The 22111-nt window shown below is 39.8% G+C and overlaps 4 protein-coding genes and 5 non-coding genes across 10 annotated transcripts; 8 read left to right on the forward strand and 1 right to left on the reverse strand.

Moving 5' to 3' along the window:
- The first annotated feature begins 2658 nt into the window (after positions 1–2658).
- On the forward strand, positions 2659–6368 carry rpl7a (ribosomal protein L7a). Of its 2 annotated transcripts, none has more exons than XM_073478634.1 (8): positions 2659–2676; positions 3701–3821; positions 4017–4166; positions 4437–4577; positions 4873–4952; positions 5239–5369; positions 6057–6126; positions 6228–6368. In XM_073478634.1, exons 1-8 carry the CDS (start codon positions 2674–2676, stop codon positions 6330–6332), a joined length of 801 nt encoding a protein of 266 aa, XP_073334735.1. In that variant the 5' UTR covers positions 2659–2673; the 3' UTR covers positions 6333–6368. The 2 variants fall into 2 exon arrangements, with proteins under 2 accessions (XP_073334735.1, XP_073334736.1); XM_073478635.1 differs by lacking the exon at positions 2659–2676 and adding an exon at positions 3121–3138.
- LOC141006512 (small nucleolar RNA SNORD24) lies at positions 3870–3941 on the forward strand. Its single transcript, XR_012179925.1, has one exon. It is a non-coding gene; the product is annotated as a small nucleolar RNA SNORD24 (small nucleolar RNA).
- Positions 4266–4334, forward strand: LOC141006513 (small nucleolar RNA SNORD24). The gene has a single exon (XR_012179926.1). It is a non-coding gene; the product is annotated as a small nucleolar RNA SNORD24 (small nucleolar RNA).
- On the forward strand, positions 4719–4790 carry LOC141006523 (small nucleolar RNA SNORD36). Its single transcript, XR_012179935.1, has one exon. It is a non-coding gene; the product is annotated as a small nucleolar RNA SNORD36 (small nucleolar RNA).
- LOC141006522 (small nucleolar RNA SNORD36) lies at positions 5017–5093 on the forward strand. Its single transcript, XR_012179934.1, has one exon. It is a non-coding gene; the product is annotated as a small nucleolar RNA SNORD36 (small nucleolar RNA).
- LOC141006521 (small nucleolar RNA SNORD36) lies at positions 5685–5757 on the forward strand. Its single transcript, XR_012179933.1, has one exon. It is a non-coding gene; the product is annotated as a small nucleolar RNA SNORD36 (small nucleolar RNA).
- A 1205-nt stretch (positions 6369–7573) lies between the features above and the next one.
- surf1 (SURF1 cytochrome c oxidase assembly factor) lies at positions 7574–10464 on the reverse strand. The gene is made up of 9 exons (XM_073478633.1): positions 10326–10464; positions 10149–10215; positions 9523–9650; positions 9341–9423; positions 8751–8942; positions 8589–8661; positions 8140–8302; positions 7890–7971; positions 7574–7776 (listed from the first exon to the last, which is right to left on the reverse strand). Exons 1-9 carry the CDS (start codon positions 10386–10388, stop codon positions 7710–7712), a joined length of 918 nt encoding a protein of 305 aa, XP_073334734.1. The 5' UTR covers positions 10389–10464; the 3' UTR covers positions 7574–7709.
- Positions 10465–10538: 74 nt separating this feature from the next.
- surf6 (surfeit 6) lies at positions 10539–13439 on the forward strand. The gene is made up of 4 exons (XM_073477835.1): positions 10539–10713; positions 12057–12275; positions 12367–12449; positions 12568–13439. Exons 1-4 carry the CDS (start codon positions 10623–10625, stop codon positions 13258–13260), a joined length of 1086 nt encoding a protein of 361 aa, XP_073333936.1. The 5' UTR covers positions 10539–10622; the 3' UTR covers positions 13261–13439.
- Positions 13440–17781: 4342 nt separating this feature from the next.
- On the forward strand, positions 17782–21755 carry kyat1 (kynurenine aminotransferase 1). The gene is made up of 13 exons (XM_073478671.1): positions 17782–18011; positions 18092–18150; positions 18781–18928; positions 19098–19247; positions 19483–19569; positions 19701–19826; positions 20094–20214; positions 20297–20373; positions 20455–20544; positions 20700–20886; positions 20998–21074; positions 21173–21259; positions 21340–21755. Exons 1-13 carry the CDS (start codon positions 17940–17942, stop codon positions 21397–21399), a joined length of 1341 nt encoding a protein of 446 aa, XP_073334772.1. The 5' UTR covers positions 17782–17939; the 3' UTR covers positions 21400–21755.
- The last annotated feature ends 356 nt before the right edge of the window (positions 21756–22111 follow it).

Here is a 22111-nt window from a genome sequence, read left to right on the forward strand (position 1 = left end):
GTATTTAGTTTTTGTTTGTTTGTTTTTTTGCTTTAACGTAAAGAAAAATTGCAATACTTCTCCTGAAAAATTGCAAATGAAAGCCCTGCATTCAGAATTTGACTCAAGTATAAGTTAAAAAAAAAAGAAATAGCAAAAATAATAGCATTACCGTGTAAGCAGCATTTTATGTTGTAGCTAATCCATTCATGCATTAATTATTAAATCACAAAATAATATTGTTTAGTATTTGTTTTTACTCTTAAACAAATGAAAAACAATCCTAATAACTTTTTTCTTTGATATATATTTGGAAAAGGAGTTACGTAAATGTCCACTGCAGTTGGCAATACTGCAATAACAGTATATAAAGTCATTCTTTAATTCCTTTATTCTCAGGAAAAGAGACATGTAAAATGGAGATTTTTCAACTAAATAAGAAGAAATATTTTTGTTTTATCAGATTTCAATAATCATGTTCTTATCTCCACTCCAGTGGACTTAAGCGCCAAAAAGTATATTCTTCATATTGGACCTAATATATTGATGAAAGCAAAATCTGAGAGGAAACACTGACAGGATCCAGATTATTGTTAAAGCAGCAGCGTGCCACGTGGGTATAATATATTTTAAATGAAAAGCCATTAGGGATGGGCTAAGCCAGAGTATAAATGGTCAGGTATTAGAAGATTTGTTCAATGAAAATAATTTAGTATACTCTAACAATGGAAATAAAACAAGGATAGAAATTTGTATCAGAAGGGAATCTGTGCTAAAGCTTGTGCTGTTTTCCAATAATATTGCACTAGTATGTGTTTGGAAGGAGTAACAAGAAGGAATCATAAGGCCATTATCCAGTATTATACAAAGTAAATATTTTTACACCACTGACCACAGAAGACAGGGGTGAGGACTGGGTGATTCATGCTATCTGGGAGAAATTTCATACAGAAGTAATAGATACCTCAGACAGATTGATAATAATACGGACATAGAAACATTTGATTGAAATAAGACAAGAACAAAACAAAGAGGGAAGCAGTGGTGGAATAACTAATGTAAAGTAGCAGTGAGCAATATGAATAAAGCATTTAAACTGATGAACACATCTGTACATTGTTGGAATGGATTCCAAATGAGAGGCTAATGCTACTTTATTTTCTGCTACGATAAATAACATATTTGCAGATATACCAATGAGTATGGAAACATTACTGTTTCCAGATGATGGAACTTTGTGGAAAAGATGGAGTTTAATTATGTTTAAACATGGGGGGTGAAATGGGTATTGTGTATGGATTATCAGCAGTGGAATTTAATGAGGTAGGCTACTGTATGTCTATTCAAGTTCTGCACATAACTACACGTTTGAGGTACTCTATTTTGTATTTCGATTTTCTGCAAGTTCATGCTTCTACTACATCTCAGAGGCAGATATTGTACTTTCTACTATATTACATTTGTCAGCTTTAGTTGCTTATTTTCCGATTACAAATTTTAACATGAATTTCATGTTTTTCTGATAAAATGATGTATTAAAGGGCAATTTTACACATTATATACATACATACTCTCTAAGTATGTGATGTGATGTGTTTGCACTATGTTTTTCCTTTTGCACTTGTATTGCACTTATGTCTATGAAGATGTGTGGAGTTTGTACTAAATGTTTTGCTTCTTTTGGAGTTATGCTTTTCTTCTTCTATGTCTCTATGTTATACCGGTGCTGTATGTGGTGTAGTCACTGCGAGTCCATCTGTACTTGAGATGAATTCCACCAGCCTGGCCAAGTGGTCAGTAAAAGAAAAAATATACTTGAATTAAAGTGTGTTCACAGGTCTTGGCAAGTACTACTGCATATGTGAGAAAGTAGCATAAAGATGTTTGTGGCTCCAGAGGGAGCTGCATGTAATCTGATAAATTGGCTCCAGTGACGCCACTCAGTATCTAAATTGCATTGTGGGTTATGTAGGTACCAGATTTTGGAAAGCAGTCCACTGGTCTAGCTTTATAACAGTGATAGACTCATCATGGACAGATGATCAGAATCAATACAGCAGAACCAAAGATATCTCTGTTTCATTCCACACATAGTTTCTTCTTTTAAAAGATTAAATAATCTTACAAATTTAGTTAATGAAAATTGTTTACAGATTAAAGTGAAAAAGCTTGCCTAAACCTCACAACTACTAAAAAACTTACTTAAAATAAAAAACAAAAACAATGAAATAATATACTTCCTTGACTCAATTACTCATTATGTATATTTCTATTATATAGCCTATTCATTAGGTTATTATACATGTAATAATATATATGTATATATTATATATATACTACGCTATTTATACCATAAATTGAACATTTACATTATATACATGTTATTAATAATAAGTTTAAGTTTATTTAATATTTTATAAATAAATTATTAACAAAATAAGATAAGTTCTTGCATAAGTGATGGAAAATTGAACCCGGTGTCTTGATTGAGTATGACGTACAAATCATTATGGACTTTTTTATCACTGTTCCTGAGTCAGTATCCTGATCTCTACCACTGCACAGCTGGATCAAGCGAGCAGCTGTGAAATCTGACCCCAGATCGGTGCACGCGAGGCCACGTTACCACGTCGCAAGCCTCGCGGTATTTACGCTACCCAGAATCCCTCGGTCTTCCTTTCTGCCTGAACCGACATGGTGGGTGCATAGCTGACTCTTCTGAGGAATTACTTTACGTGTTGTATCTGTCTGCATCCCTGTATATATGCTTATTCTTACATTGTAAAACATACCTATGCATTCTGTAGAGCCTAGCCGTGGATATAATGTCGATATTTTGCGTCGATGTTGTTGTATTTTTGGGTAAAACTTGGTTAAGCTGAGTGTAGTCTAGCCGGTACGAGTAGCGCTGTGGCTGCCTGTCAGGAGCTAAAGCTAACGTGGGTGAACACGCTTGATTCAGGAGCACTGGCGCTTTATTATTCTGCATTTTCCGCATGATTGTGAACAGCCAGATGTTATATCGTAACTTTATGTGGTAATGTTACTGTTGGAAGTACAACGGTGCTCGTAACGTTGAGTAGCCTTACGTGTGTATCCGGGTGGTTTACCCGGTAGTGTTAGCTGAACGGGCCCGAGAATTGCTTGGTTGTACAAATGGTAAAGCTAACATTCATGCTAGCAGCAGTGTCTCAAATATAGCCCACGCGTATAGTTTTGAGTAGCATTGTAGTTTCACTAAGTGAGTGTCTTTTATTATAACGTTTGAATGGTAGCAGCAGAGCTAGAAGCATAGTTTTTAACTCAGATTGAATGGCATGCTAACAGCAGTGTACACTGAGTAACGTGGGGATTTGGCTAGCTGTATTCACTGCCATGCTTTTTAAGTATACTCCAAGCTTTTCTCCAAACTGTGTATTAAGTGTGCTTTGAAAACAACATCCAGAGATGAGTATAGATAAGACGAGGCTAACCCTCATGCTTAGCAATGGATCTTAGTCCATACGTGTTAAAGAACTGGTGACTTCATATTTTGGTTATTTTTAGATTAAAATCTAAATTCAGGATGCATTTGGCTTCCATTGTGGTGATGCTGTGAGTTTGAGGCACAGCTTTTAAACAACCACTGTTAAAAGTCTGTTCTTTAAAATGTTCTTGTGTTGATGTAAAAGTAATTGTGTACCTCCACTGCTGCATCCTAACTTTTTTTTTCTCTTGACAGCCTAAGGGAAAGAAGGCTAAGGGGAAGAAGGTGGCACCTGCCCCTTCTGTGGCCAAGAAACATGAGGCCAAAAAAGTTGTGAACCCCCTGTTCGAGAAGAGGCCAAAGAACTATGGCATCGGTAAGTAGCCCTATCTGGTGTTTTGGGAGAACTGGGGATTGCATTTAGTGCAGATGATGTAAAGAATATTTGCTATCTTAATAATGCTGATGACAATTTCCCACCAAGATCGCTGATGCACTTCAACGAGCAAAAGACTTGTCCTCAGTTTGATTTCAGATGCTTAACATTTGTTTGGTTGTTTTATTTCCACAGGCCAGGATATTCAGCCCAAGCGTGATTTGACACGCTTTGTGAAATGGCCTCGTTACATCCGCCTGCAGAGGCAGCGCTCAATTCTGTACAAGCGTCTGAAGGTTCCCCCTGCAATCAACCAGTTCACCCAGGCTCTGGACCGTCAGACGGGTAAGTTTCAAACGCTTTTGGAATCAAGGGAACTAAGTGCTCTTTAGCATGCTGTAGTATGATGCTGTAAGATGGCTAATGGGTTCTGAATAGTGGCGTTGCAAATGATGTGAAAGAATATTTGCTATCTTAACAGCCGTGCTGACATCCACCAAGATCACTGATGCAGTTACTTGAAATGCCATTCACTTGCCATGATGTACAACAAACCACGCATGTAGCCATTGCTGGGTGGTTAAAGTTAACCTGCATTGTTCTGTTCCTCATCAGCCACACAGCTGTTCAAGCTGGCCCACAAGTACAGGCCAGAGACCAAGCAGGAGAAGAAGCAGAGGCTGCTGGCCCGCGCTGAGCAGAAGGCAGCTGGAAAGGGAGATACCCCTACCAAGAGGCCCCCTGTCCTCCGTGCAGGTGAATTATACAGAGCTAAAAATTGTAGACTGTAATTGGTAAGTTTAGTATAAATTGCTATAAAATGATGTGGAACACCACCTGGTTAATCAGTCTAACTTAAAGTAGATATTGGGAGTTTTTAGCCGTAACTTGGCCTGAATGCAATGATGTATTGAATTTCTTCACCTGAACTGCCTTGATGCTTTATTGAGCTTTTTAACCCTGAGCATTGGCCAAAGAAAAACAAATAACTTTAGGGGTCGGGTGTTTGATTAATGTGATCAGGTTGATTAAATTCTCCCCCTCCCAACAGGTGTGAACACTGTCACCTCTCTGGTGGAGAGCAAGAAAGCCCAGCTGGTCATCATTGCCCACGATGTGGACCCAATTGAGGTAAGTTTGTCATGCATTATTCTTGCAGCCTTGGGACTAAAGTTCAGTCTAGAAAAGTGGTCACTAGCAATGATGTCTGAATTTCTTCACCTGAATCCTCTATGTGGATCAAAACATACGAGCTTTTTAAATCTGAGCAGAGACCACAAACCAGGAACGGATGTTTTTGAACACACTTGTTTTGGACATTAGCTTTTTATTAGATTCAGCAGTTTTCTCTGAAATTCCCTTAAGCTAAAATTGAGTTACTTAAAGCATTTCTCCTGTGCTTCTCCTACTTTTCTAGCTCGTCGTCTTCCTGCCAGCTCTGTGCCGCAAGATGGGCGTCCCATACTGCATCGTCAAGGGCAAGGCTAGACTGGGCAGACTGGTGCACAGAAAGACATGCACTTCAGTCGCCTTCACACAGACAAACCCGTAAGTTTACACACAAACTGAGCTGTATAGTGTCTTAAGTGTAGTATAAGATATTGCCAGTTTCAGGACAAATTACTGGCTAAAACATTTGTGAAAATGGGAGTGTTTGGAATCAAGGGTTTGCGTTGTTAGCTTCACATTTGAAACGTTGTCTATTCTAAAGTAATTAGTGTTTTTTTTTTCTGTATCAGTGCTTTCTAACCATGGTCAAACTTTGTTTTACGGGACCCATTGGGCAATTTTTCCTGAATTTTTAATAGACATAATGCAATATTGATGTATGCAATTCAAGGTTTGTCATGATACTTGGCCTAAATGCAATGATGTATTGAATTTCTTCACCTGAAACTGCCTTGATGTTTTATTGAGCTTTTTAACCCTGAGCATTGGCCAAAGAACAACGAATAACTTTAGAAGCCGGGTGTTTGATCAATTTGATCAGGTTGATTACATTTTCCCCCTCCCTACAGGTGTGAACACTATAAAATGACTGTGATCAAACTAATTCACAAGATAACTTGAAAGGAGGGGGTGAAGTTGGGATCTGTAGAAACCAACAAATATTTTATAAAGATGCATTTAGCTGCATTATCCTTACTAAGTTGACATGGTGTAATCAATAATCCCCTGTAGCTCCATCTGTAATTGGTGTGAGCACTGTATTAACCTGCTTTTGTTCTCTTCTAGTGAGGATAAAGGTGCACTTGCCAAGCTTGTTGAAGCCATCAAGACCAACTACAATGACAGATATGAGGAGGTGAGCATTCGTTTGAATTCAAGTATCGCCATGAGTACAATTCTTTGCTGATGTCAAAGAACAAATTCATTATTTTAACCATTTTGAATTTTGTTTTCCAGATCCGTCGTCACTGGGGAGGCAACATCATGGGCCCTAAATCCACAGCCCGCATCAACAAGCTGGAGAAGGCAAAGGCCAAGGAATTGGCAACCAAGCTTGGTTAAATTGTTTGGAATAAAAAAATGTATGTCCTAAAAGAACGAGACTGATTGTTGTTGTTACTAAATATATATTTTGGAACCAAGTTGCAACTCTAGATTCATTGAACATGGCAGAATCTGGAAAGTGTTTGAATAAGACTGTCCCTGTTCACAAGGGGTTTGTAACACAATGTGACTCCTGGGTTCTGAAACACCTGTTGTGTGGTGCATTTGCACAGGATAAGCAAATTTGTATTTCTATTTACTGAAATTATTTTGTAGATGAAATCCTTTTGAGCCCCACAACAGGGACACCTGCTAAAACACAGACGCAAAATGCATAGCAAAAATGGGTATGAAAAGATGTGGAACACGCTCCATGTAACATCAGCTTTCAGAGGTGAAGCATCTGTTCTCTAAAAGCCACTAATATAGTTTAGTTGATTTACCCACTTGCTGCATATGTTAAAGCATAAATGCATATTTGCAGCACAGTTAGATGAAGTAACTGGTGTTTTCTGGCTGAATATGAACTATTGTTGCACCTAAGCTTCTGCCAGTGATTTTACATGTCGCTGTTCTCACAGCACAGCTCATGATTACTGTGCAGCATTAGCCACCATAAAATGTTGTGCTGTACTTGCCTGACAACAGAAAACAGACACAATACGACACCAAATCTTATCACATGGTCAGTTTTAAGTAAAATATGCAGGCTAATGTGGTGAAATTTGTCATAAATTATGCACGACAGATTAAGGGATTAAGATCACAGATGTACTCCACAATTATAATTCAAATACAGCATTTATTCTTCTGACTGCAACTGGGAATGAAAAGTTAATATCGAACACTCAGATGATCTATGAGGTCTAAGTTATACACTTGATCAGACTACAGTGATGAGTTGCTTTTGAAATCAGGTTAGCTCTTTGGAAAGAAGCAAGACAGGCAGATACATTCTTACAGATGGATTTTAAACATTTGAAAGGAAAGATGTGATTTAAAATATGTGGATATGTTGAGAAAATCTCAGGAGCTTAAATTGATACGTGTTAATTCAGTAAACTCACAACTGACTTGTGATGTTGAATGAGGCCTCAACAATAATTTACTGCTCAGGCCTGTCAAGTGTTGGATGTCACAGCAGCTTATAAGTGCCTATTTAAATGTTCAATTCTGTAGATAAATGATAGATGATAGATATTTCTTGTTTAAGTCACCCCTCAAATTATGGAACAGTCAAGAATAAAGCGCACGAGAGCTTAATTTATATTAATTTATTCTCAAATACATGTTTCAGAGAATAATCCACAACTATTTACATATTTGAATGTCTGCAGCACAAATCAAGTACATCAGGTTTGCTTTGCAGCATTTCAGGCCGACTGGTTCATCACATTACAGTTTCATCTTCTTGATGAACTTTGCAAACCACATGTAGGAGGTAACTGCACACAAGCCATACCTATGAAAACAAGAGTGATTATTGACAAAATCAGTTCAGTGAATATATAACAGAGTACAGAGTGGGTTATTTAAGCATTAAAGCGGCTTTAGAGACAGAAAGCTGCCACCTACCATACTGCTATGTACTGCATGTGTTCGTTCCTCAGTGTGATCCTGGTCTGTCCACCTATTGGTCCTCCAGGAATGGTGCTCCCTGAATGATACAAGACACTCAACATAACTAACATTACAACAGTTCCCTTTTCTGCACACATAGAATAATTACTACCAACTGTATGAGTGGATTGTATGTTTAATCAGATATTCACTGACACAGTTGAGTCACAGAGCATCATAGACCTTGCTGTTCACGAGACCTTACCGAAGTCAGCATCAATGAAGATGGGCTCTGCTCCGGTGACACTGGACATGGCCTCCAGGTCTCTGTAATGCCAGCGGTTTCTCTCCACGTCATTGTGCGGTACAAAGGGTTTGCGTTGCTCTGTCAGCCGAACTACCCCGACCACCTCCATTTCACCTTCCGTCTGCACACATGCATCGTCACCGTTTGTTTAAGTCGGTCTGAATAAGCTGCAATGCTTACAAATGTGAGTATGACTGAGGGAAATGTATGGTGCCAGTTTCCTTTAAAGGATGAGTTCACCCAAACATTATCCATTCATCCTCATACTGATGGAAATTTGAGTGAAGTTTTGTAGCCCACAATTTCTGTCATGAGTCTTAACGATGTTATAGGAGTGCAATGCTAAATCAGTGGAGTGCACTTCAAATAAAAAAGGTACCGATGTGCACATGATCTGGAATACTAACCTGTCCCTTCATCCTGGTCTCTGGTCTGATCTTCTGCCTTGGTACGTACCCTCTGTTCACCAGGATTGTGATGCTGCAGGTGAAAATGCTGTTATTATAAGCACAGGGTTGATTTTACAAACTTAAAAACCCTGTGCAACTGTGTTTGATCTGTTGTCTTACCCGAGGTCAGTGCAGTGGAATGGAGTGATGACATTTGCGCCGGTCTCTCCGCTTGAAGACAACCTGCCTGCCTCTCTGGCCTCTTTCTCTGGGTCGACAGGAGAGCGGGGCAGAATGTACAGCTCCTGTGAGTGATCGTACTTTCCACGCACCTTCACCCTTCTGTACTCGAGGCTTTTCAGATCATGAGGACTAGGATCCAAGGAGAAAAAGGATAAGAAAATCAGCACATTAATAGTTAACAGATACAGATTTTGGGGGAGGACAAGGACAAGTACCACCTTCCGTCTGAAGAGGAGGATTTATTGTTATTTCCAGGCTTCCTTGATGGGGTTTCAATACATGCAATTTAAGTGAGTGAAGTGCAGTTTTTTTTTATAAATGTTGATTGTGGACCTAAAATGTAGCCATAACACTGGATGTCTTACAAACCAACTTGCATATTTGTATTTCTAAAAATGTATCATCTGCTTAATAAATCAAGAGAGGGATAGTTATATATATGTGAGCCTGTCTTTGTGTGACCTGCTGTTCAATCCTAAGTGTGTGTGAGAATAACACTGTACTAAATGGATGACACATGTACTTACTCAACAGGAAGGGGAATGGGTTCTGCAGTAGTGAGTCTCCTCAGGTCATCGATCAGCTGCAGTTTCCACTGACGTCGTTTCACCTGCAGAGACAAAAAAGAAATTTCTGAGTCCATCTGACGACAACAAACCGAAGATACATCAGCATTATTTTGAAGACACAAAGTACATAAGCTTTATACCTGCCATGTTCCAAGGCCAAAGGTGGTGGCAGGGATGAGCAGCAGAAACCATTTGAGGAAAGAGTCTTCTGCTTTCTCTGCGCTGGCTCCTGTGGAGCTCAGCTGTCGCCCGAAGGGAATAAACCTTCCTGGAAATTCACAACACACAGAATGTGTACGGATGTTATCCCATACAGTTCTTCCATGTAAGATTATTCAAAATGGTATTCAATTAAGCACTATATGACACAGTTTAAACCTGATATTGATGTGAATTGTTATTTTTTAAAGATTCAGCATGCAACACATTTACATTTAAACTGTCTAACACACTGCATATACATGTTTCATGAGCTGTTTGCATGTTGTAACCTCTTTTTTACAAATCTAAAAACAATTTTCTAAATTGTTACCCAAATACTATAGATTTTAATGTGTTCTTCTGGTAACAAAATGGTTGTACATAAAAAAATACATATAGATATATTACTTTATTTGTGTAAATCAAGTCTCTCTAGTTGTTTCAAATAATTGCCAAGGACTATTTGCATTGAACTCTGTGCATTTTGTGTTATGTACAGAATAGACAAAGGTGAGTCCAGTGTCATGATCATATTCATTAAAGTGAGCATGTTTTCTTTTTTTACCGTCTGCACGTTTGAAGAGTGGCTGTCTGGTCAGGAGGAGAGTCCTCTTGATGTAAACAACATGAGTCTGCAATGACACAAAATCAGCCCCCCACAGAAACATTACTTTCACAACACTCAGTGAAGTTTCTCTAGGACATAAAGACGCAAATATGAAAGATACAACAAGTCATTTACCTGTTTCTTTAGTGTCGTGAGCAGCCTGGTGGATAAAGCCAGCACTGATTTCAGGGAAGCCATGCTGGATCAAAACATCAATGAATAACAGGGAGAAACTGGACGAGATAACCGACTAAATGTCAGCTACATAACTGATCAGAAGGGGGACCGCTTCTTGTGTTACTCCTTCCGGTTTGGTGACGGTCCGCCCCGTCATGTCCCCCACGTGTGTACAGAAATGTGTTGATATTTTCTACCAGTAAGTTCCTGCCTTCACGTGTCTCTTTTAGCTGGATTTAAGGTTAATTTGTAAACATGGATCTCGCCTCCAAGGACTCGTACATTCAGAAACTCGCAAGTAAAGTCTTCTCTCAACGAGACCAGGAGCCAAAGAAGAGACCGTTCGGTAATGTTAGCTTACTGTGTTGGCTAATTTATACCCTGTTGTGTTTAAGTACTCTTGTCTGTGCTTTGAGTACAAGTGTGACTGTTACAGTTTATGTGTTAGCAGTTGTGGAAAAGCATCTAAAACTCAATTATGTGTAGTAACTTTGGCTGTGAGTACAGTTCACCAAAGGAGGCGCTACAGTGTTTAAAAAGCTGGTTTTCCTGATGTAGTTTGTGTATTCAAGATAAATATCAGGTGGGATATCCAGAAAAGTAGATCTACAAAACAATAATGAACTATTTTATAACTAATATATAATTATGGTAATCTGTATTCAGCAAAAATACAAATATCCTCTATTTCCAGCTTCTGAAAGGTGATGATTTGCTGTTTTTCTCTGGTTTTATATTCGTAAATTAGTAAGTATCTTAAGGTTTGGGACTGTTTGACAGAAAAAAGCTGGGAAATTGAAGACATTGTGCTCCAGGAAATTGTGACTGATGTGTGTTGTTCCAACATCAAATAGACAAACAATTAATTCATTAATTTGATTTTGATTTGAATTCATTAAGCCGGTGCTTCACAGAGGGGATCGACTGATATCTTCTTTCGGGGCCGATACTTATCAGCAGTCCGACGCAAAAAACACTGATGCTGATAATCGGAAAAATGCTAGCTATAATCAACCAGGCTGCTAATCTTTCCTTCCCTTCTTCGCAGCCTGGAGTCGAGATGCAAGATTAATATAGTCAATTTTGAGATGGTTGTCTTACAAGAAAAAAAAGAAAACACTAAATTCCAATACACACAATTATGTTAATCTGTTTGAGTTTTTTATTCTCTCATACTTTCTTATATACTGAGGTGCATGCGCTTTCAAGTCTCTAAAACATTTAAATGGAACAAACTGAGAGGGGAAAACCAATTTTAAGATTGATCAGCTGACAACTTATAAACCTACAACCTGTGATGATGAACCTATGATTGCAGCCTTGAACAGGAGAATACTTAGTGGGGGACACCTCTAGTTTGTATTTAAGATACCATATGCTTTAAAAAAAACAAAAAACAAGTTTGCCACTTTCTAAGTGGAAGTCTCACCCACATTATCAGCTGTTGTTGGCTTTTGTCTCTTAGAAGATGAGGAAATAAAATGAGCATGAGTTTTTCCCCTTTGGTCACAGAAAATCAGATCTGCACTAACTTTCTCTTTCAATTTGATGGCATTGTCTGAGCATGTTTATGTTCCTAGTCTGGTAACTGTAATGACAATTGCAGCACCGTGGCAGTCCAACTGACATTATATAGTCTGATATACCGTACGTAACCATTAATATATGTTTTGTGTTCTCTGTGTTTAGCTTATTTCAAGGCTAAAACTGACACTGGTCCTCCAAAGAAGAAGAAAAAGTGTAAAAAGAAGAATTTTAAAGAAAAGAGCTCCGATGAAAAGAAACCTAATCCGAAATCCCAACAGAAGTCTTCACCCTCTCCTGCAGCACAGAAAGGCCCGGCCTCGACAAAACTGAATGGCTCCAAATCTCAGAACGCAATTGTATCTACACCGCAGCAGTCTAAAGGTATTTTTGTTTTCTTACTGTCTTTTCCTGTTATTTAAATGTGTTAATGTGTCCTACAGTAAGATTTTGTCCTTTTTTATCTTCCTCAAAGGAGCAAATGCAGAGTCCAACTTCTCCACTGTAGATGTACTGCGCAAGAGACTGCATGAAAAGATTGAAGAGTCCAGAGGGCAGGTAGGCAGTATTTAAAGGAAAACCACGGAGGCTTTTATATACACTGTTTATACACATTAGTGACAATCTGACATCTGTCAGTCTGTTAAACTAACATGTTACGTGTGTCTTCTGTCAGGGAGCCCCAAAGGATGCAGCATCAGAGGCAGTCCAGGCAAAGCGAGCAAAGCGAAAGCTGGAACGGGAGCGCAAGAAGAGGAAGAGGAAAGAGTTTCGGATGAAGCAACTGGCTGAAAAAAATGGGCAAGAACAGCAGCCGGAGATTAAACAGGAAGAAGAGCCAGTCGAAAAGAAGGCAAACAAAAGAAATGAGTCAGCCATCATCTTCAATACTGTGCAGACAGTGGAAGAGGGATATGTAGACAAGATACAGAAAAAGAGGAACAAAAAACAGAGTGTGAAGGGCCAGATAACTCCACTGACAGGGAAGAACTACAAGCAGCTGCTCAGTCGTGTGGAGGCTCGCAAAGCAAAGCTTGAAGAGTTGAGGGGGAAAGATGCAGGGAAGGCCCGCGAGATGGAGGAGAAGATGAAGTGGACCAACTTGCTATACAAGGCAGAGGGCATCAAAATCAAAGATGACGAGAACATGCTGCGCACCTCGCTGAAGAAGAAGGAGAAGAGGCGTGATCAGAGGAAGAAGAACTGGAACAAGCGTAGTGAGAACATCATAGAGAAGATGCAGCAACGTCAGGACAAGAGGCGAAAGAACCTCCAGAAACGCAAGCAAGTCAAAACAGAGAAGAAGAAGGACAGGGCGCGGAAGAAGGGCAGAGTGCTGCCTGAGGACTTGAAAAAAGCCGCAGTTTAGAGGAAGGACTGTGCAACAACTTAGGCAATGTCTAAGTAAATCTGTCTTTTCATGGCAGATGATTTATTAACATGATGTGAACAGTACACATATTGTACTTTTGCTCCTTTTTAAGAAGTAATATTATGTGTGTTGTGGTCAATAAAATGTGGTCCTTCATTGATTGTTATGAACATGAATGGCAACCTCTGTGTTTTTTTTCTTAGAAAGGAATAGCTAGATATTCTGGGGAATATAGCTCATTCACTTTCAGTTAGATGCAAAGATTGATGCTAAGAGCTATCACGATATCAGATTTACACTGGATAATTATTGCAGACAAAATAATTCATGATAAAGATATCGCAATATCTGCAGAAATTTTGAATGAATATCAGTCGAATTCATCTTTTGCTCTGTTTACTGTGTTTTTCTGCAAGAACAATTGCATTTGCCAGTTAGCTAGCTAGCTAACAATACTGCAGCTCTTTCCTCCTCCGTTTAATGGTTGGTAACTACCAGCGTTACAGCACATTACCGCCACCCACAATGACAAAGCAAGTGATTAAAGAATATCATTAACACAATATCAATATTTTATTGTTTAACGGTCAGTGACAACTAAGGGTTTGCATTATGAGCAATTCAAAAATGTTTTAAAAAATTGTTTTAAAAGCTTGCATCAGGTTTGCTAATCTGTATATTTTGTATTTATGTTGGTTTCATGTAATTTGAAATAGCATTTGAACTATTTTTTATGAAAGGTAAGACTGATTGCCCCTGAAAATGTCAAGTGGTGTAACCACAACAAAAGGAGAAATATTAAATATTTCTTTCCACCTAAAGTGTATGCAAGTGTTCTTATGAAAACAGTTATTTAATTTTAAAATATCACATGAAAATAGATTTTATTAGGATTATTTTAAATTAAAATTGTATGCGTTTTTGTAATATAGAGCAGGACAAATGCTGAAAACACTGTTTTCTAACTAATATTTGACAAATTATGAATAAACTGTTAAAAAACATGTTAGTACATTGCAATAGAGGATTTCGTCTTATTCCACATGAATTTTCCTGTATATTATAATATTTTTTAAGGCAACATAGTTGCCTTTAAACAATAGTTGGACAAACATAGTTGGACAAAAAGGAGTCAACTGTCTCCTCTGGTCTCAGGGCAGAAGTTGTTTTACAGGATTTTCCTCATGGCTGTTTAGTCTCACCTGGTCCCAGGGCAGAGACTATTGTTTCCCACAATTTTGTCTGAGGGCAGGTGAATCCCTCCTGGTCTCAGGGCAGAAGTTGTCTGAGGGCAGGTGAATCCCTCCTGGTCTCAGGGCAGAAGTTGTCTGAGGGCAGATGAATCTCTCCTGGTCTCAGGGCAGAAGTCGTAGTTTATATAATACATCCATGGTTACACCACCTTGACACTTTAGGAAGTTGACTTGACAGACACAATTCCCCAAATTAATTATAATATTCAGAACAATGGTATTCCATTTATTTTATTCATTATTAAACAACACAAATGTAAGATTATGCCAAACTAGTTGATAGGGTGTTTTATTGAGAATTTCACCTTTTTTGAACAAGTTAAACTATTTGGTACGAAGTTTTAATGGTTACACCTCATTGACATTTTTGCCATTATCCCCTGAATATTCTCTGAGAATTGATTAAATCCAGAAATTTTAGATGAGGTCTTCATCAAGTAATTTGTACGTTTATTTTCAAATTTTAACCTTTTTAAATTCAACTGAACCATAAGAAGACAAAAAAAATTGCGTCACGTCATTGACCCTTAAATATAGCTATTTTTGTCAATACTGGTCAATGGCGACACCCCTAATTAATACAACGCTTTGCACGTTTGCAGGGTGCAGTCACTTTTCGGCAGGCCCTGCCGAAAAGTGACTGCACCCTGTAACTCTGGATTGCAAGGAGTGATATTGACCAAATTCACTGTACATGCACCTGGTTTCCTCTACTATTAATGCTGAAAAGACAGAGAATGTAACCCCTCCCAATCCAGAGTTACAGGGTGCAGTCACTTTTCGGCAGGCCCTGCCGAAAAGTCACTGCACCCTGTAAGTCCTTATTGCAAGGAGTGATATTGACCAAATTCACTGTACATGCACCTGGTTTCCTCTACTATTAATGCTGAAAAGACAGAGAATGTAACCCCTCCCAATCCAGAGTTACAGGGTGCAGTCACTTTTCGGCAGGCCCTGCCGAAAAGTGACTGCACCTTGTAAGTCCTTATTGCAAGGAGTGATATTGACCAAATTCACTGTACGTGCACCTGGTTTCCTCTACTATTAATGCTGAAAAGACAGAGAATGTAACCCCTCCCAATCCAGAGTTGCAGGGTGCAGTCACTTTTCGGCAGGCCCTGCCGAAAAGTGACTGCACCCTGTAAGTCCTTATTGCAAGGAGTGATATTGACCAAATTCACTGTACGTGCACCTGGTTTCCTCTACTATTAATGCTGAAAAGACAGAGAATGTAACCCCTCCCAATCCAGAGTTGCAGGGTGCAGTCACTTTTCGGCAGGCCCTGCCGAAAAGTGACTGCACCCTGTAAGTCCTGATTGCAAGGAGTGATATTGACCAAATTCACTGTACATGCACCTGGTTTCCTCTACTATTAATGCTGAAAAGACAGAGAATGTAACCCCTCCCAATCCAGAGTTACAGGGTGCAGTGACTTTTCGGCAGGCCCTGCCGAAAAGTCACTGCACCCTGTAAGTCCTTATTGCAAGGAGTGATATTGACCAAATTCACTGTACATGCACCTGGTTTCCTCTACTATTAATGCTGAAAAGACAGAGAATGTAACCCCTCCCAATCCAGAGTTACAGGGTGCAGTCACTTTTCGGCAGGCCCTGCCGAAAAGTGACTGCACCTTGTAAGTCCTTATTGCAAGGAGTGATATTGACCAAATTCACTGTACGTGCACCTGGTTTCCTCTACTATTAATGCTGAAAAGACAGAGAATGTAACCCCTCCCAATCCAGAGTTGCAGGGTGCAGTCACTTTTCGGCAGGCCCTGCCGAAAAGTGACTGCACCCTGTAAGTCCTTATTGCAAGGAGTGATATTGACCAAATTCACTGTACGTGCACCTGGTTTCCTCTACTATTAATGCTGAAAAGACAGAGAATGTAACCCCTCCCAATCCAGAGTTGCAGGGTGCAGTCACTTTTCGGCAGGCCCTGCCGAAAAGTGACTGCACCCTGTAAGTCCTGATTGCAAGGAGTGATATTGACCAAATTCACTGTACATGCACCTGGTTTCCTCTACTATTAATGCTGAAAAGACAGAGAATGTAACCCCTCCCAATCCAGAGTTACAGGGTGCAGTGACTTTTCGGCAGGCCCTGCCGAAAAGTCACTGCACCCTGTAAGTCCTTATTGCAAGGAGTGATATTGACCAAATTCACTGTACATGCACCTGGTTTCCTCTACTATTAATGCTGAAAAGACAGAGAATGTAACCCCTCCCAATCCAGAGTTACAGGGTGCAGTCACTTTTCGGCAGGCCCTGCCGAAAAGTGACTGCACCCTGTAACTCTGGATTGCAAGGAGTGATATTGACCAAATTCACTGTACATGCACCTGGTTTCCTCTACTATTAATGCTGAAAAGACAGAGAATGTAACCCCTCCCAATCCAGAGTTACAGGGTGCAGTCACTTTTCGGCAGGCCCTGCCGAAAAGTCACTGCACCCTGTAAGTCCTTATTGCAAGGAGTGATATTGACCAAATTCACTGTACATGCACCTGGTTTCCTCTACTATTAATGCTGAAAAGACAGAGAATGTAACCCCTCCCAATCCAGAGTTACAGGGTGCAGTCACTTTTCGGCAGGCCCTGCCGAAAAGTGACTGCACCCTGTAACTCTGGATTGCAAGGAGTGATATTGACCAAATTCAATGTACATGCACCTGGTTTCTACCCTCATCAATTGTTGACAACTAGCCTACATTATGGAAACATCAGGTTACTTTGTTTATCTGCGCCTTTCTTTTTCCGTAGCCTCCTCACTTGGCCTACAGGACTGCACAGTAAAAAAAAAACATGTCTCTCGGTGCTGCGTCTGCCAGCTGACCCGTAGTAGACCTACGCCCACTTCCTCTGAACTGATGCGCGTTCCCGTCGGGGGCAGTCGTTTTTCGGCGAGCGGTCTCTTCTCGGCACTACACCGGACTATTTCTTTGCTTGGCGCAGTGACACTCTTGTTACGCCTTGAGGTTGCCCGGCAACCAGCATATAGACTCCTGAGAGTGGTATCAATGCTCGAGCTACTTCTCTAGCATCCTAATCTTATGTTTTCCCTTTTATTATGTATCATATTGTATAGATGGTGCCTGAGCTGGCTGTATTAGACATTTATAGCCATGTGTTAAACATTGTTAGCCATCGCTGTTTTTTAATGCACTTTTTCATATTTGGTGTTACATCCTGGTAACTGCTGAGCCGTTTCTCGCTCCGCCCACACCGGAAGTAGAAATGAAAACACAAGGAGGTCGAAGGGGAGGTCCAAGCACAAGGATTCACCGGTGCACTTTAACTTGACGTAGAGATACATGTCTGCAGTTATTGCAGATTAGACAAAACACATTCATAGGAAACATTAGTGCACTGGTATCTTTGTGGGTGATACAAGCCTGTGCGCTCTTATAGCGATGATCATCCATTAATGGGAATAATCAGGAATCTTGCCACAAGTTTGACTGTTATTCGTCAGAGTTTTATCAGAAATCACCACAAGGTGGGTACAGCTGTGCTAAACAGAAGAGACACTTCTATAATGCGATATATGACGTGCTTAAATATGTGCTTGTGTTTCAGATAATCATGTCAAGACAACTTCATGCGAACAGAACAGACGGCGTGGATAAAAACGTTTGGTACGTGGCCACAGTTTATTTACGACTTAATGATTGAATCAGTCCGAGAACAGACAAACGGCTCCTAAGCGGAAGAGAAACTACTCGTGTGCCTTGAGTTTGGTTTTCCAGATGATCAGGCCTGTCAGGGTTGAAATCATACATGTCTCTGCTTGTATTGACACTGACCCAACAGGACGTTTCCCCTTTTTCACCGCAATATGATCATCTGATTGGTGGAGTAGAGGGGTCCTTCAGATATATTTGTAATTTTTTAAAGTGACACATTTTATATAAACATCTATATAGTCAGATTATATCGTATGATGCTGTTTTACGATGTTATGTAGTTTCAAGTTGGTATTCTTAAAACTTGCATATCTTTTTGTCACTTCCAAAATACTACTACATTACTTGTAGCAAAAAGAAAATGTCCATCTTTACAGTGAAATACTCCTTTGCAACTTGAAATTCAAAACCAATAACTTCCCTTTGGTGCTTTTCAAAGGAATAGCATAAAAAACATGTAGTTTTTAGAAATTAGAGATGGAACATATGACTGTCACACATGATTTTAGATGATATACCTATGGCTGTTAATTCTAAATGATCATTTTCATAACTGCTGTCTGACTTGTTTTGCACCAACAGGGTTGAATTCACACAACTGGCAGCAGACTACAAAGCAGTGAACCTTGGACAGGGATTTCCTGACTTCTCTCCTCCAAAGTTTATCCAGGAGGCTTTCTGTAAAGCTGTTAATGGAGGACCGATCATGCACCAGTATACCAGAGCATTTGTAAGTGGAAATACACACCTGGTCATGGTTTTATCTTTCAATAAATGTCAGAGAAGCATGCTCATTTTTAGTTCATGCTCGAATCATTTTTTGTAGGTATTCAAGGGCAGATGAATGCAGAACAAACAGCGAGAGTGACCTTCAGTTCTCATGTCATTTCTCTCCTCAGGGCCACCCTCCTCTTGTTAAAAGTCTGGCTAAATTCTTCAGTAGGATTGTGGGACATGAGATTGATCCTCTAGAAGACGTCCTGGTCACAGTTGGAGCTTATCAGGCTCTCTTCTGTGCATTTCAAGCTCTGGTTAATGAAGGAGATGAGGTATGAAAATCAACCTGAGACGGATCATGTCAAAATTATCTACAGTTAAATCTCCTCCGTATGTTGCTCAGCACGCGTTCAAAAATACTAACAATTGAAGAAAAACGAATTAGCCACAAGTTTTGTTTTTCAGTATCGACACAGTAATGTGCGTAAAAGTAGTGCATTCTGTACTTTCAGTTATCTAATTTCATGGTTAATGACATGAAAACATTGACAGAAATGTGTCTTGCAGGTGATAATTGTTGAACCGTTCTTTGACTGCTACCAGCCAATGGTGAAGATGGCTGGAGGAAAGGCGGTGTACGTACCTCTGAGGCCGGTGAGTGGTTTACCTGTTTCATTACAAACAGTTCCAGAGGATCTCTCATGATTTCACACGTCTTTGTCTACATGTACGTAAAGTGTGTATATGCCATCTATCAACTTTTATTTTCTCCTGTTATATTTCAGAAAGTTGCAAGCGGAGCCGTCCTGTCAAGTGGAGACTGGGTCCTTTCTGCTGAGGAGCTGGCCAGTAAATTCACTCCACGCACAAAAGCCGTCGTTATCAACACTCCCAACAACCCATTAGGCAAGGTAAGACAGAGTGTCTCTTGAAAGGCCAACTGGTTGATGCAACTGGTTAGTCATTTTGTTGTTTTATTTTACAGAATAAAATCCATTGTTCCAAGGTTGTTAACACATTTATTTAATCCTGTCTCGACTGTCTCTCCGTTGCCTCCAACTCACACAAAATGCTGCAGCTCGTCTCTTAAGTGGCCCAAAAAATGTGACCATGTCACTCCTACTTTAACTTCTTTACACTGCCCTACCTGTGTCGTTTATTATCTTTATCCATGACAGGTTTACAAGACTGAAGAGCTCCAAATGATCGCTGATCTGTGCATCAAACATGACGTGCTGTGCATCAGTGATGAGGTGTACGAGTGGCTGACGTATGATGGAGCCAAGCATGTAAAGATAGGTGAGATCCAGCTCGACAAAATTACCAACAAGTATAAAGCAGCATGATTAATATATTAATTTGAATATTGATGTATGTACAGCCAGCCTTCCTGGGATGTGGGAACGAACCATCACTGTTGGCAGTGCTGGAAAGACCTTTAGTGCGACAGGCTGGAAGGTAATGCACAGATTCTCTGACTATTTAATATTTTCATCTTTACTGCATGTGGTTATGATTACCTGTTTTGACTGTTTTCAGGTTGGCTGGGCCATCAGCTCTGGGCATATTGTGAAACACATGAAAACCATCCATCAGAATACTGTTTACCACTGCGCTACAGCTGCTCAGGTAAACGCATTCTTTTTTGCATTTTAGATTAATTTGTAGAAATAAAACCTGGTTTCTTGTTGAGGGTGTTGATCAATCTGCACAATCATTATTTCAAATGTAGTCCTGCCTTGTTTTCCTATTTTGTTCTTCTCATCGATTGCTTGCCTCAACAGGAGGCAGTGGCTCAGGGATTTGAGAGAGAATACGAGGTGTTTGGGACTCCAGAGAGCTACTTCCAGCAGCTGCCTGCGATGCTGCACCTCAAGAGAAACAGGCTGGCCTCGTGTCTGGAGAGTGTGGGTTTGCAGCCCATCATGCCACAGGGAGGCTACTTTATGATCGCAGACATCTCCTCTGTCAGTGAGTGAAAAAATCTGCGTCTGTCACTGATGGAAATCTTTTTTTTTTCTGTTTGTTTTCTAGTAAATGCTCTCTAATTATTTTTTACCTCGACTTTCTATTTTCCGACAGAGGTGGACAACAATGACCAGAGCTCTGTGGATGAGTCAAATGACTTCAAATTTGTTAAATGGCTAACTAAAGAGAAGGTAAATATCACATTCAGTTAATACTGAACTGGATTTATTGAAGAATATTTCAGATTTGTCTCACTTTTAGTTGTACCATTTTGCTTTTTTTTCTGCAGGGTTTGGCAACAATCCCCGTCTCTGCATTCTACAGTCCAGAGCACAGCAAGGAGTTTGACAAATACATCCGCTTCTGTTTTGTCAAGGTAAATTCAACCCAACCGACTGAGATGAATTTGATCCGTGCCTTCTCTGCCGTCTCACTCAGTTGCTCTTTGTCTCACAGGAGGACTCCACCCTGGATGCAGCAGAGGACATCCTGAGGAAGTGGAGTCAAGGACAGTAAAGTCACCTGTGATGAGAAGCGTCACCCGTCCACCCACATTTCATCAAGCTCACGCTACTTAAACTAGCTTTGGGCACCCTCCTCAGTTAAATGAGCCATACTGAGTGTTTCTGTTGTTCGACTGCGTCATGGTAGAGGCACAAGAAACATAACGTCCACTTTCAGTAATTCCCTGCACTGCAACTGTAAAAACACTCAGGTTTGAAAAAAAATACCCTATGAATGATCCTGTGCAATGATTTTAAACAGAAGTATTTTTCAATGTTAGAACTGATTCTCAGTCGAGATATTTGTCCTCAATCAAACTAATGAAAAGTTAAATGTATAGCTTTTAATAAATCCTAATGTTGTCTTCATCAGTGTTACTCTTCTCTGTTCTACAGCTTCATTTGCACAGTGTTCCTACGTTGTCTTATTTCCAGATGCAACCACTATTTAATGCTGGATGCTGTGTAAAATTATTAAATCAGACTGTGATCATTTGCTCATCTTCTTTTACCTATACACCACTTACACGCCAGCCTTCGGATGTCTGATGCATCATGTCATGCATTAGATTTCAAATCGAGCAATATATAGTTTATGTAATTTTTTTAAGGCCCTAAAAGTGGAAATTATGCAAGTTTATGTACTTTTATGCATTTTGCGCTTTGAATAGGTTGTTTGTTCCACATAAGCACTGGTTTTTGACAATTTTGTGCACAAAACTCAG

This window comes from Pagrus major, chromosome 12, assembly GCF_040436345.1.
Source record: "Pagrus major chromosome 12, Pma_NU_1.0".
NCBI lineage: Eukaryota > Metazoa > Chordata > Actinopteri > Spariformes > Sparidae > Pagrus > Pagrus major.